Below are 15290 nucleotides of genomic sequence, written 5' to 3'. Positions count from 1 at the left end.
ATCTACAATACATGGACTGCAGCGGTTCAAGTCTGCAGTCAACACAACTGGCTTCTCAGCCTTTTGGCTAAGATCAGGTATAGTATTGACATGTTGTGCTTGGTTGAAGTCATTAGGTTATATTTTAGCTTCACTAGAAGCAATTTTTAAAAGCGGCATCTCGGCCTTTTGGCTAAGATGCAAATGAGATCAAGCCTTGGAGGAGGAGCAATGCCTGCTCCAATCAGCTTGGATCACGTAGATCAAGCCCAGGACAGGAGGTGAGAGCCCTGTCTTGTCAGCTTGGATTGGGAATGTCTCAACTTGTCGAGACCCTGAATGGGACTTGATTGGATTGAATTGGAATAAAAAGAATATGGCTCACCACTATCTTTTTAATAGGGTACTAGGGATGGAGATTAAATGCTAACCTTGCCAACAACACTCACATCGTATGAATAAATAAAAAAAAGTGGATTTGTGTACGTTTGCCTCTTAGCTATCTCGCAGCTCATGTGCATTTCTTGTGGTTTTCTCTCTTGGTGTATAATGGCTTTTTGAACCAGTATGACGAAAGTGGAAAGTTGCTCATACGACTCCCTTTGCCTTGTGTTCCAATACATCTTTGTCCTGAGCTCCCATCCATCCCTGACCTTCTACTTTGCTCCACCCCCTCTCTTCAACCATCACATCACTACCTCTCTTCACCTCTGAAGAAGTCATTATGAACTCAAAACGTTAACTCTGTTTCTCTCTCCACAGACGCTGCCAGACCTGCTGAGTTTTTCCCACATCTTCTGTTTCTGTATCTGATTTCCAGCAGTCCCAATATTTTATTTTTGATTATAAAGTTGCTCGCATGTTTGCTGCTGAACTGGACAAGGCCAATCCAGAAAGGGTGTCGTCTTCTGCTCACACAACTAACCTGAGACAATAATAGAACTTCTGCCAGGACTTTTCCCGATTGCTTTCCTTACACATTAGTCTTCCAGAATAGTTACGGCAGGAGACGAGGAGAATGCTCCTTGCTCCATCTAATTTCTAGTTGGGAATGATTAGGTGAAGAATGGGGGTCATCATTCGTATTGACTGAAATGGGAAGGTGAAGTCAGGTGGCATGACTGTTTGGGTTCTAACAATCAAGACTGTAGGGAGAAAATGGTGAGAACATCAACTTAGACAAAGACATAGATTCCCTACAGTGCAGAAGGAGGCCATTTGGCCCAATGAGTCTGCCCCACCACAATCCCACCCAGGCCTATTCCCGTAACACCATATATTTATCCTGCCAATAGGGTCAATTTAGCATGACCAATCAACCTAACCCGCACATCTTTCTACTGCGGGAGGAAACCCACACAGACATGGGGAGAACATGCAAACTCCATACAGACAGCGACTCAAACCCAGAACTGAACCCAGGTCCCTGGCACTGTGAGGCAACAGTGCTAACCACCATGCCACTGGGCCACCCTGGTTTCAAATCCTGGGAAAGAGAGAGATCAAATAGGAGATAGCAAGTGGGTCTGATTCTCTGGGGAATTCAGTAGTGTTCTTATTTTCCATTTTCTGGTCACTGCTTCATGTACCTTCTTGAGACACTTAGTGCCACATTGATAGTCCATTCATACACAAAACTCATAATTCTTAAAGTCATCTTTAAAGGATGATGATTACAAGAATGACGTTGAGACACCCTTCAGATTCGCTTCACCCATCATCACTCAACTATCTCTAAACTGACCCGGGAGTTGTAACCTCTCACTATCATATCCAGGCATTTGCTCCAAGTGCAGACATTATTCTGTGCAAGGGGAACGCTGTTAGATTTACCACTTATTAGTTTGAAACTGTTCTTCCTTACCCCGCTTTCCTGATCTAATATGCAGTCTTTATTCAATTTAGGAAACTCCTCAAGGTCACCTCCCAGCTGACTGCTTTCGAACCCACGTTTCTCCGGCCATTACTCGTCCCTTTGGTGCTATCAGGCTCCCCCAGCTCTTCTCTGCCCTGCCTCCAATGTATGAATGTTGCTCTTGTGCCTCTCTGACCACAATATGACACAGTGCTCAAGTGGGTCTAACTAAATCGTGAGGAGTTTACTCACAACCAACCCCGTGACTCACCCCTTTTGGGTCATTCTTCCTGAAGGATTAAAGACGGAGTTTATTTTTCTTAAATTGAAAATCAGGTAAGTGAGTGCCAATGAGAAGAGTAAAGTAATTACTAAAAAGAAAACTATTTCCAATAACCTGATTTGTGCCCCACACACACAGACGTACAATAGAGAAAGGTTTGCGACTCTTCAGAAGCATGAAGCCCCTTTATCAGGAACAACACTCAAAACACACAGAGAAACAACAAATTAAACGCCCGCGAGGCTGAAACAGTTAAGTAACTGGAATATCTCTGAGTGTTCACGTCGCTTCATGCTGTGCTGTTCCCAGTTGGCAGCCAGTCACTCTGTGGGTTGATGGTGCACGCAACAATGGTGATGAAGAGTTCCTTTGTACATGCCTGTGTTCACATGCCTTTGGAAGCCTGGCAAAAAACTGTCCCGCTGGTGGTTGGGTTGTGGAATGATTCACACTATCCTCCCCCCCCGCAGGGGCTGGGGTTTCAGTTACACCTGTGCGCGACTCTTGTGCCGTGATCCTGAGAAAGGCCAGAGGTATTTCTGCACCGAGGAGCAGCTGCTCTTCCCGCTAGGTGTGTTGGAAAGATCGTCGCATGGATAGTGGAGAGAGGTGAAGATGCTGATGAGAACAGCAATCAAGAGGACTACAGCCCCCACAATCCAGATCACACTGCGGTGTTTCAAACACTTCGGGCACAGCCTGTCGATCAGTTCTGAAACTTCTTCAAACTTACTGTGAGAAGAGGAAGAAGTGAGAGAGACAGAGAGAGGGACAGAGTGAGAGAGATTTAGCACGTCAGAGGAAGAGAGAAGGCAGTTAGACACAGAAAGCAAGAAGGAGATGCACACAGAGAGCGAGTCAGAAGAGGAAGGAGAAAGATAGACAGACAAATGGAGAGATAGAAAAAGAAAAGCACGGAGAGGAGATAGAGTGAGACAGAGGAGCAGAGAAAGAAACATAAAAAGATGGAGAGATTCAGAGGGAGACAATGGGACAATGATAGACAGACATACATACAGAGAGAGAGAGGAGAGATAGTATAATAGGGAACAAAAGTGATCACGGGTAAGAGGGGGACAGGAATAGAGAGATTGAACAAAAACAGTGGACAGAGAGAGGGATAGAGATAGAGAGAAACAGGCACAGGGAAAGACAGACAGAAGGAAATAGACAAAGAGCCAGAGAGAGAGTGAACCATGAAAAAGCGAGACAGAGGCAGAAACAGGCAAAGAGGGAGAAAGATGGAAAACACGGAAAAGATAGAAAGTGGGAAAGAGAGACAAGAGACAGGGCAAGAGAGAGTGCACACAAGAGATAGCAAGATAGAGAGAGAAAGAGAAACAGAGTGAGAGGCAGAGTCAGACAGAGAGAGAGACACTTTTTTCATTTATGTTATTAAGATTGGTGACCAGCTTGAATATAATCTCTGGATGCTTTTCTCTCTTTGATTTTGAGCCAAATCCTTTGCACCCACCGACGCAGACAGTAGGATGGAGTGACACTCTGAAAGCTGTGCTACCAAATAAACCTGTTGGACTTTAACCTGGTGTTGTGAGACTTCTTATGGTGTCCATGGACTGACAGTCATGATGTGGAGATGCCGGCGTTGGACTGGGATAAACACAATAAGAAGTCTCACAACACCAGGTTAAAGTCCAACCAGTTTATTTGATAGTAAACCCACAAGCTTTCGGAAATGCTGTTCCTTCGTCACTTGGTGTTGTGAGACATTTTCCTGTGTCCACAGACTGGCACAGAGGAGGGCACTATGGAGGGAAGAGCAAAGGGCCCTGTACTGGCACAACACCTCCTAGCATAGTCAAAGTCACCCTGGTACTGAGAGAAGCTGGGGAGAAGGCCTTGCCTCTATCTCTTGCTAACAGCCACTGAGAGCTCAATGTGGATATTATTAAACTAGAAAGAGTGCAGAAAAGGTTTACTAGGATGCTATCGGGACTTGATGGATTAAGTTATAAGGAGATGCTGAATAGACTGGGACTTGTTTCTCTGGAGCGTAGGAGGCTGAGGGGTGACTTTATAGAGGTCTATAAAATAATGAGGGGCATAGACAAGGTAGATAGTCCATATTTTTCCCAAAGACAGGGGAGTCTAAAACTAGAGGGCATAGGTTTAAGGTGAGAGAGGAGAGATACAAAAGTGTCCAGAGAGGCAATTTTTTCCACACAGAGGGTGGTGAGTGTCTGGAACAAGCTGCCTGAGGTAGCAGTAGAGGCAGGTACAATTTTATCTTGTAAAAACTGTTTAGGTAGTTACATGGGAACTATGGGTATAGAGGGATATGGGCCAAATATGTGCAATTGGGATCAGCTTAGGGATTTAAAAAAAATAAGGGCGGAATGGACAAGTTGGTCCGAAGGGCCTGTTTTCATGCCGTAAACCTCTATGACTCTGTATGCACTGACAGCAACTGTACAAACTCAGCAACATTACGTTGCCATGGGGAGCTGGAGAGGAGGGGGTGGGGTTTGGAAAGTATATGAGGTTCTAGTTTTTGTTTACAGGATGTGATGAGGTTGGCATGCGTTTGCTAATCAGTCTTTTGATGTTATCAGCATGAAAATCTCATTATCTCCTCATCCAGAGAGTTCCTTCCATACTGTAGCCTTCAACCCAAATTGATTTATATGTGTGCTGGTGGTAAGTACCGCATTCTAACATTGCTAACATTCAGCAAGTCCTGACTGCAATAAAGCATCTAGAAATTAATAGTTATGCAGGCTAAATTGTTTTATTTATTAGTCACAAGTAGACTTACATTAACCCTGCAAAGGAGGTTACTGCGAAAACCCCCTAGTCGCCACACTCTGGTGCCTGTTCGGGTACACTGAGGGAGAATTTAGCATGGCCAATTCATCTAACCTGCACATCTTTGGACTGTGGGAGGAAACCCGCAGAGACACGGGGAGAATGTGCAAACTCCACACAAACAGTCACCCAAGCCAGGAATTGAACCCGGGGGTCTGGCACTATGAGACAGCAGTACTAACCACTGTGCCACCCCGTGACCAAAGTGTGTTGATGGTAGTCATGATGTGGAGATGCCACCGTTGGACTGGGGTAAACGCAGGAAGAAGTCTCACAACACCAGGTTAAAGTCCAACAGACTTATTTGGCAGTAAACGCCACTAGTTTTCGGAGCGCTGTTCCTTCATCAGGTGAGTGGGGAGTTCTGATCACAAACAAGGCATACAAAGACACACACAGTTTACAGAATACTGATTAGAATGTGAGTCTTTACAGCTAGTCAGCTAATCGAGTCTTAAAGGTGCAAACAACGTGAGTGGAGATAGCATTAAGCATAGGTTAAAAAGATGTGTATTGTCTCCAGACAGGACAGTAAGTGAGGTGGTGCAAACCCAGGCAAGTCATGGTGATTACAGATAGTGTGACATGAATCCAAGATCCCTGTTGAGGCCGTCCTCATGTGCGCGGAACTTGGCTATCAGTCTCTGCTCAGCGACTCTGCGCTGTCGTATGTCACGAAGGCTGCCTTGGAGAATGTTTATCTTAAGATCAGAAGCCAAATGCCCATGACCGCTGAAGTGTTCGCCAACAAGAAGAGAACAGTCTTGCCTGGTGATTGTCGAGCGATGGTCATTCATCCATTGTCGTAGCATCTGCATGGTCTCCCCACTGTGCCATCCACCAGGTATACAGCACATACTCTTGCAACTAGGCCAACTACCTGTCTACCTGATACGCTGCAGGAAAGGATGTCCCGAGGCATGGTACATTGGGGAGACCATGTGGCCTCAACTGGGGTCTTGGGTTCATGTCACACTATCTGTAACCCCCATGACTTGCCTGGGCTTACAACATCTCACTTAATGTCCTGTCTGGAGACAATACACATCTTTTTAAACCAATGCTTAATGCTCTCTCCACTCACATTGTCTGCACCTTTAAGACTTGATTAGATATGAAGACTCACATTCTAATCAGTATTCTGTAAACTGTGTGTGCCTTTATCTGCCCTGTTTGTGATCAGATCTCCCCACTCACCTGATGAAGGGGCAGCACTCCGAAAGCTAGTGGCGTTTACTACCAAATAAACCTGCTGGACTTTAACCTGGTGTTGTGAGACTTCTTACCAAAATGTGGCCAAGGTACAACTGATCTGAGAGGGAATATTCTCCAGGCCTCTACTTTTCTTAAAATCAATGTTTTTTTTTTATTGCCTCTTCTTGGTTTAATGGCAGGGGGAAGCTATCTGAATCCTCAGGCTTGTTCCATGCTTCAATTGGATTGTGGATGCAGTAATTCAGCCACTTTCCTGTCACTGACACCCTGTATTGTGAACCAAAGGAAAGGGCAGCGTCTGCAGCTTACAATCAGGCAGTCTTCAACCTGGGACCTACAACAATGGTCTGGGTAGAGCAGCAGGCTGACTGTTTCCCACTGGGAGAGCCTCCACTCGCTCAGTGAGGCAGCTCAGACTCCACAAAGCTCGCAGGGAGACCTATTGATGATTCCCCCATGTCCTTTGTGGCCATCATAACAGTGGATAACCGGTATCTAAGTTCCACCTATTTGATCTGGTTCTATTTCCCCCAATACCATCAACCAACAAAAATCTACTGATTTTGCTCCAGTTAATCTTCTATATTCAAGTGAATATAAGCCTAAGCTATTTAGCCTAATTGTATCAGGAGGTGGTGGCGTAGTGGTGTTGTCACTAGATTAGTACTCCAGATACTCTGGAGACCAGCGTTCAAATCCCACCATGACAGACGGTGAAATTTGAAGCTGATAAGAAGTTTAATAATGACCATGAAGTTATGATTGTAAAAAAACATCTGGTTTAGAGAAGGCAATGTGCCAGCCTTACCTAGGATGGCCTATATGTGACACCAGACGCACAACAATGTGGTTGACTTTTAAATAGCCACTCTGTACAAGGGGCATTTAATGCAGGCCCAGCCAGTGATGTCCTCATCCCATAAATAAATAATCCTGGTGAATCAAGGCCTTCCTGAAGTGCCCACAACTGGACAGTTTCCATATAGTTTACTTTCGCAACAGAATGGTTTATACTGTAGGCCAGGCTGGGTTAGGTCCCCATCCCATTTGGCATCATTAATGATTCTGTTCTAACTGAATGCCAGGTTAGCACTGCTGAACAGGCCCTGTGTGTAGCCCCACTGTGGGTTGGTGGGGGGGGGCGCATTTCTAAATGTTGCGGGGAGGGGGTGCCCCAATTTTTCAATGGTTGTTCCTCTAGGTGAGGTGTTGACCTTCTAATTGCGAGGGTTAGGGTTTTTTCCCATGTTCGAGCGGGGTCAAATTGTGATACTGTGGTTAGCACTGCTGCCTCATAGCACCAGGGACCTGGGTTTAATTCCCTTCTCGGCTGGCTGTGTGGAGTTTGCATGTTCTCCCCGTGTCTGCATGGGTTTCCTCTCTAGGTGTTCCAATTTCCTCACATGCTAAAGGTGTGTGGGTTAGGTGCATTGGTCAAGCTAAATTTCCCCTTCGTGTCAGGGAGATTATCAGTGTAAATACCTGGGGTTATGGGGATAGGGCCTGAATGGGATTGTTGCCGGTGCAGACTCGATGGGCCGAATGACCTCCTTCTGCATGGTAGGGATTCTATTCTGTGGATTCAATGTTACAATGTTGTATGATGGTATTTGAATCCATGACCTGTGAGTTATGGGTCATGTGCTGTATTATAAGCTATACATGTTGGAGTTTAGAAGAATGAAAGTTTGTCTCATTAAAGTGTATAAGATTCTGAGGGAATTTGACAGATTCGATACCTAGTGGCTTTTTCCCTTCATGGTGGTATCTAGAACGAAGAGGCTCAGTTTCATGATAAGGGCTGTCTCATTTAAACTGGAGAAGAGCAAGTGTTTCTCCTTTTAGAGTTTGGTTCATAGAGGTTTACAGCATGGAAACAGATCCTTCTGCCCAACTTGTCCATGCCACCTTTTTTTTAAACCCTACACTAGTTCCAGTTGTCTGCATTTGGCCCATATCCCTTTATACCCAGCTTACCTATGTAACTGTCTAAATGCTTTTTAAAAGACAAGTTGTGCTACCTCTGGCAGCTTGTTCCAGACACTCACCACCCTCTGTGTGAAAAAATTGCCCTTCTGAACACTTTTGTGTCTCTCCTCTCTCACTTTAACCCTATGTCCTCTAGTTTTAGACTCCCCTATCTTTGGGATAAAATATTGACTATCTACCTTAGCCTTGGCCCTCATTATTTTATAGACCTCAACAAGATCACCCCTCAGCCTCCTACGCTCCAGAGAAAAAAGTCCCAGTCTATCCAATCTCACCTTATGACTCAAACCATCAAGTCCCGGTAGCATCCTAGTCAATCTTTTCTAGTTTAATAATATCCTTTCTATAATAGGGTGACCAGGACTCATGTCTGGAGCTGTCTTCCTCTGGAGGATGGGTCATTGAATATATTCAAGGCTGAGTTCAAGAGATTGTTGATTGCCAACAGCAGCAAAGCTGATGGGGTTCAGGCAGGCAAGAAGTGGAATTGAGACCATATTGAGGTCAGACATGTCCTTTATTCAACAACAGAACAGTCTTGATGGGCCAAATGGCCATCTCCTGCTTCTTGTTCTAACTTCCTTAAATAAGAAGGGGCAGTGAAGACAGAATGATCCAAATTTTAAAGGAGGTTCAGGAAGCGTGGGGTCCTGTGGTGTCATGTTCAGAAATCTTTGAAGGCAGGGCAGGTTAAAAAGGCTGGTAAAAAAAAAAGCAATGGATCTTTGGCTTTATTAATAGAGTACAAAGTTCAAAAACAAGCAATCTACACTAAATCTTTATTAATCCCTGGTTAGAACAAAGAACAGAGGAAAGTACAGTACAGGAACAGGCCCTCCAAGCTCATGACTAAGCTAAAAAACTACCTTCTGCCCTTACTCGCTCTCTATTCATGTACCTATCCAGATGCCTCATAAATGTTGCTAATGTGCCTGCTTCCACCACCTTCTCTGGCAGTGCATTCCAGGCACCCATCATTCTCTGCGTGAAAAACATCCCCCGCTCATCTCCCTTAAACTTTTCCCTCCTCACCTTAAACCTGTGCCTCCCCTTGTAATTGACACTTCCACCCTTGGAAAGAGCCTCTGATTATCTCTGTGCCGCTCATAGTTTTGTAGACCTCTATCAGGTCTTCCCTCAGTTAGGGATCCTTTAGTTAGGGATACTAAACCTAGAATCAGGGAGATGGAGCCCTGGGATATCAAACTGTGAATCTGGAGTACAGAATAATGAATATGAGTTGGATATGAGTGGATCCATATAATGTGGAATCCCTAAAATCAGCTCAAGCATGATTGCCTTGGAGGGAGTGCAGAGGAGGTTTACTAGGCTGATACCGGAGTTGAGGGGGTTGAGCTATGAGGAGAGGCTGAATAAACTAGGCTTGTACTCGTTAGAGTTTAGAAGAATGAGGGGAGATCTCATTGAGACGTATAAGATGATGAATGGGATGGATAGGATAGAGGTGGAAAGACTCTTCCCGCTCAAAAAAGACAGTAGGACTAGGGGGCACAGCCTCAAGATAAAGGGGGGGCAGTTCAGAACGGAGTTGAGGAGGAACTTCTTCACTCAAAGGGTGGTGAATCTCTGGAATTCTCTGCCCGTTGAAGTGGTGGAGGCTGCCTCGCTAAATATTTTTAAGAAGCGGGTTGATGGGTTTTTGATAAGAGAGGGGATTAAGGGTTATGGGGAGAGGGCGGGAAAGTGGAACTGAGCCACGACAGATCAGCCATGATCTTATTGAATGGCGGGGCAGGCTCGAAGGGCCAGATGGCCTACTCCTGCTCCTATTTCTTATGTTCTTATGTTCTTATGTTCTTATGACGGTGAACTACTTGGTCTAGAAGTCCACAATGGGAGGGAGGACCCACAGTTAAAACAGTGACTCTTTTAAATAGTGCAATGAAGCGTTCAGGAACCCACCTGCATTTCCTGTTTTCTCTGAAGCTGGACTCTGACTGTTTCTCCGTGTTCTGCCCCTCCGCCTTCTCAGGGACCTCCTGTAACTCCTTCTGCTCCTGGCTGAGTTGGGCTTTCAATCCTTCTTGGTAACTTGGGAGACAGAAACGTTTTTTAAAGCCTCGCGTAACTTTTAAGCTTTGTCACATTTCACTGGCCATAAAGAGTTGTTGGTTGTCCTGTGCAGTTTGGGTGTAGTGTCTGTATAAGTTCAAACTCCAATCTTAGTGTGTCCCCTGCCCCCTTTGCTGGAGAAATACCACCAGTGATGCCCTTTGCAAGAGCCGCCAAATCCAGGGGTAAGAAAGGTGATCCAACAGCAACATCACCTCCCAATCCGACATGCCCTACATCAAGGAATAAATTACTCAAAACCAACTCCACATGTGATCAGACCCCAAACCCCTGCTCCACTCGGCACTGTGCCATTACAGAAGACTTCGAGGAGGAGAGCAGAAATGCTTTACTGATGACTTCAAAGCATCCCCAAAGAGGTCAAACATCCCTGCTGACTCGTGGGAGTCCCTGTCCTGTGACCAACCAGAATAGAGAAGGTTGATTTGGGAAGGCACTGAAACACATTGAGAGATTTCATTGGGAACACACAGAGGAGAAGTCGAGACATTGCAGGGAATGCACAAACCTCCAAACAACTCAATCCAAGCCTCCAAACACCACCTGCTGCACAACTGGCAGAGTCGATTGTACATTGGACTTATCAGCCATTTCCGAACCCATCAAGCAGGAGTGGAGCAAATCAGCCTAGATCATAGGAGATTCCCTACAGTGCAGAAGGAGGCTATTTGGCCCATCAAACCTGTACTGGCAACAATCCCACTCAGGCTCTATCCCTGTAACCCCACATATTCACCCTGCTAGTCCCCCTGACACTAAGGAACAATTTAGCATGGCCAATCAACCTAACCTGCACATTTTTGAAGTGTGGGAGGAAACCAGAACACCCAGAAGAAACTCACACAGGCACACGGAGAATGTGCAAACTCCACACAGTCATCTAAGGCCAGAATTGAACACAGGTCCCTGGCGCTGTGACGCAGCAGTGCTAGCCACTGTGCCACCGCGCCATCCGTATCCTGCGAGGCTACCTAAGAAGATTATAGAGTGACAAGGTGGCACAATGGTTTAGCATTGATGCCTCACAGTGCCAAGGACCTGGGTTCAATTCCGACTTTGGCCCACTGTCTTTGTGGAGTTTGCACATTCTTCCTGTGTTTGCGTGCGTTTCCTCCGGGTGCTCCGGTTTCCTTCCACAGTGCAAGGACGTGCGGGTTAGGTGGATTGGCCATGCTAAATTGACCTTAGTGTCTGGGAATTAGCAGGGTAAATACATGGGGTTATGGGAATAGGGATTGTTGTCGGTGCAGACTCGATGGGCCAAATGGCCTCCTTTTGCACAGTAGGGTTTCTACGATGAAAAATGCATTTATGCCTTAACCTTTCAAAGTGCTTCACTATTGACCTTACAAAGGAACAAGTGATAACTTGCATTTATATAGCACCCTTAACACATAGTTTCATAGGAGTGATTATCAAATAACATTTGACGTAGGATATTTTGATCAAAGAGGTTGTTTAAAGGAGCTTTATAAAGGACCAGAGAGGAGAAGAAGTTTATGGAGGGAATTCCAGAACTGAGGGCTAGACAACAAAGCATGGATGCCAATAAAAGAGTGTTAAACATTAGGGGTGTTCTGGAGACCAGAATCTGAGGAAGTGCACAGGTCTCATAGGTTGTGGGACTGTAGGAGATGACAGAGACAGGGATTGTGAGACCAAGGAGGGGTGTTAAAACAAGAATGAGAATTTTACAATTGAGGCATAGCTCGACTGGGATCAATTCTCGAGCAGAAAGGAGGGACAGTGGACCATAAATGGATGTCTGAACAGAATGCAAAGCAGGGAGCTCTTAGAACACTTCCATTGTTCTAGGCTTCCCTAGATTTCAAATGGAGATATAGGAATACAGCAGGAGAGAGGGAAAATTGCAGGGACTGGGGATGGTTGGCAGGGGAATAAGTCAAGCAGCTGAGCAGGAGGTCAAGTACTTTTCTTTTAAAGTTTTACCAAGATGCACAATGTGTTAGGATTCCCAGGGTCCTGACTGGGTGGATGAGAAGTGGTTGTTGTGATATCTGGAAAGCCTAATGAGGAATCGCAGCATTGAGCAACCCGCACTATCATGTGCACATCCTTCCATTCTGTACACAACCTCACTCCAGGCACGAGGGGAATCTCACCCTTTATTGTAAGCTTCCTCTTCGATCTTGGCTTTTGTCTCCGAGCTAGTTATCTCGACCTTGACCGGCTGGACCTCTCCTGGAGTAGGACATCCATTCTCCTTATCACCGTTCTGCTTCCCACTAATTGGTACATAGGAAACAAAGAACCCAGCTTCACTGACTGAGAACGGGAGAGAAAAAAAAGAGCAGAGTACACCCAGCGCTGATCTTTCAGCACACACATCCCCTTTGAGCATCAGACATAGCTCAGAGGATAACACCCTTATCTCTAAGTAACAAGGTTCTAAGTTCAAATCCCGCTCCAGACTTAAACACAAAAGTCAAAGTCAAATACTTCAGTGCATTACTGTCAGAGATGCTGTCCTTTTGATGAGGTGTTAGACAGGTAAGATTAAGAGGGTGAGATGTTATAGCTGCTTGCTCAGGCGAATGTGAAGGATCCCATGGCACTAATTTGAAGAAGAGCAGGGGAGATATCGCCAGTGTCTGACTAAAATTTATCCCTCAATCAAAATCACCAAAGCAGATTAGGCGATTATTCTAAAATTGCTGTGTGTGGGATCTTGCTGTGCACTAATTGGTTGCCACATTTCCTACATTTAAAATACAGCAGTAGCTGTATTTTAAACATATCGACTTTTTGGCACGTAGGGTGGTCACGGAAAGTGTTTTCCCTCAATCTGGATGGCCATAAAACATTAGATAGGGGTCGTGGGTAGAGATGTGGTGTTGAGATGGCAGCGTGGGCTCGTTGGGCCGAAGGGCCTGTTTCCCAGGCTGATTTTGTTCTTTGTTCTTTTGTTGTTCTTTATAATTGCAAGTGCTTTTTCTTTTCCTTTTCGTTTGCTGTTTCCAGGTAGGTTGGAGGATAAGATGCTCACCTCCCAACTTTGGATCAACATTGACAAACAAACTACAGTGATCTTAACACACCTTGGTTAGACAAACTGAAAGAAAGACTTGTCTTTCGTGATAATGGAGAGTCCCAAAGCCTTTTAAAGCCAATGAAATACATTATTGGGGCCACTGCTGCACTGTGGGAAATATGGTGGCCATGTTGTGGCCTCCTGCTGCATGGTGGGATTCTATGAGTCATTGGAGGTGGAAGGTCACGTGAACAAATATCCAGAAATGTTCAATCAGAGTTGGCAACTGTGGTGCAAATAGTCACCAAGGAGTGGATCTAAATGGGAAACCTTAAGGGGCGCAATTCCAGGGTCTGTGGTGCTCCGGCCTGTGGACCCCAGGGTTGTAGTTCTGATACTTGATCGGGCTACGGGGATGAAGTGGTTATGTCCCCAGACTAGCAACTCAGAGGCCTGAACGAATAATCCAGAGGACTTGGCATTTTGAAAAGTTAAAATGAACTTTGAAGGAGAATCTGAGAGGTGGTATCAGTAACGGTGACCATGAAACTACTAGCTTCTTGTAAAAACCCATCTGGCTCACTTATTTCCTTTCAGGAAGGGTACCCTTAGCCTACTTAGGGCAGCCCTGTGGAACAGTGGTTAGCATTGCTACCTCACAGTGCCAGGAACCTGGGTTCGATTCCCAGCTTGGGTCACTGTCTGTGTGGAGTCTGCAAATTCTCCACGTGTCTGCGCGGGTTTCCTCCGGGTGCTCCAGTTTGCTCCCACAGTCCGAGAGACACACTGGTTACACGCATTGGCCATGCTAAATTCTCCCTCAGGCGCTGGGGAGTTTCACAGTAACTTCACTGCAGTGTTAACGTAGGCCTATTTGCGAAACTTACAAATAAACTTAAAAATGTACGTGACTCCAGTTCCATGCCACTTTACCTGACTCTTAACTGGCCCTTCAAGTGGTCAGGCAAATCACTCAGTATCAGACCAGCGGTTTGAAGAGAAGGCCCACCACCCCCTCTCTAGGGACAGGCACTGAATGCCAGCCTTACCAGGGATATCCAGACCTTCAGCATGAATGAATAAGAAAATGAAACCTCAGCGATGAAGCTATTTTCAGTGGTGAATTTAAGTATCGGCGCCATACTCACTGTTCCACAAGGGGAGCCAGTGTTGGACTGGAATGCACGCTGATCCCGCTACAGCTGCTGGGATTCAGGCTGTTTGTGCTGCTGGAGCTGCTGGGAGTGACAGTGCTGGTAGTTGTGGTGACGGTGCTGGAGCTGCTGCTGTTATGAACCGGCTCCGCCTACAAAAGGAAAAGAAACATAACAAAGGGAAAGATTGTTAACCAGATCTCGTCTGAAGGAAATGATTCAGCAGTGTTAGCTCAGCACTCGGTCTATGGACACCCACTGTAAACCTCCAGGGATAAGATCATATCCCACAGCCCCAATCGCCATACCAACGGGCATTTTTTTTGGATTTGTTTTGATTTAATATTATCACATGCATTAACATACAATGAAAAGTATTGTTTCTTGTGTGCTATACAGACAAACTATACTGTTCATAGAGAAGGAAAGGAGAGAGTGCAGAATGTAATGTTACAGTCATAGCTAGAGTGTAGAGAAAGATCAACTTAATGCAAGGTAAGTCCATTCAAAAGTCTGATGCCAGCAGGGAAGAAGCTATTCTTGAGTCGGTTGGCACGTGATCTCAGACTTTCGTATCCTTTTCCCCACAGAAGAATAAGTACATCATTGACCCAGGGAGTTGGCAGGTCAACTCAATCTTCATTAACAGAGACACTTAGCACAGCGAGAAGAGTGTGAGTCAAAGGCTGCAAGGAGTTCAGTGTAGAGCAATTAAGATTGTGAGAGATAAGGCATCAAAGGCCTTCACAATAACGGATGGCAGCTCACTTTAAGTGATATCAATAGTGTGCACACACACAACATGCTGACATGTTGTAGCCAAAACAGGAAACGCTGGAAACACTCAGCAGACCAGGCATCATCTGCAGAGAGAGGAACAGAGTGCATTGTTCCAGGGCAGAA

The 15290-nt window shown here is 45.5% G+C and overlaps 1 protein-coding gene across 1 annotated transcript in view; it reads right to left on the bottom strand.

Annotated features, from left to right (window-relative positions):
• Nucleotides 1–1674: 1674 nt before the first annotated feature.
• The window catches only part of mrvi1 (murine retrovirus integration site 1 homolog), a 127073-nt gene continuing 113457 nt past the window's right edge, over nt 1675–15290 (bottom strand). The window contains exons 21-24 of the mRNA XM_080190082.1: nt 14382–14539; nt 12365–12487; nt 10071–10199; nt 1675–2849 (exon numbers count right to left, since the gene is read on the bottom strand). Coding sequence (XP_080046208.1) covers nt 2603–2849; nt 10071–10199; nt 12365–12487; nt 14382–14539 — 657 coding nt within the window. The 3' untranslated portion in view covers nt 1675–2602. The remainder of the gene's footprint in view (nt 2850–10070; nt 10200–12364; nt 12488–14381; nt 14540–15290) is intronic.

This window comes from Carcharhinus amblyrhynchos, chromosome 6 (assembly GCF_965287045.1).
Source record: "Carcharhinus amblyrhynchos chromosome 6, sCarAmb.v2.hapA, whole genome shotgun sequence".
Lineage (NCBI taxonomy): Eukaryota > Metazoa > Chordata > Chondrichthyes > Carcharhiniformes > Carcharhinidae > Carcharhinus > Carcharhinus amblyrhynchos.
This window is presented reverse-complemented; position numbering and strand designations above follow the sequence as displayed.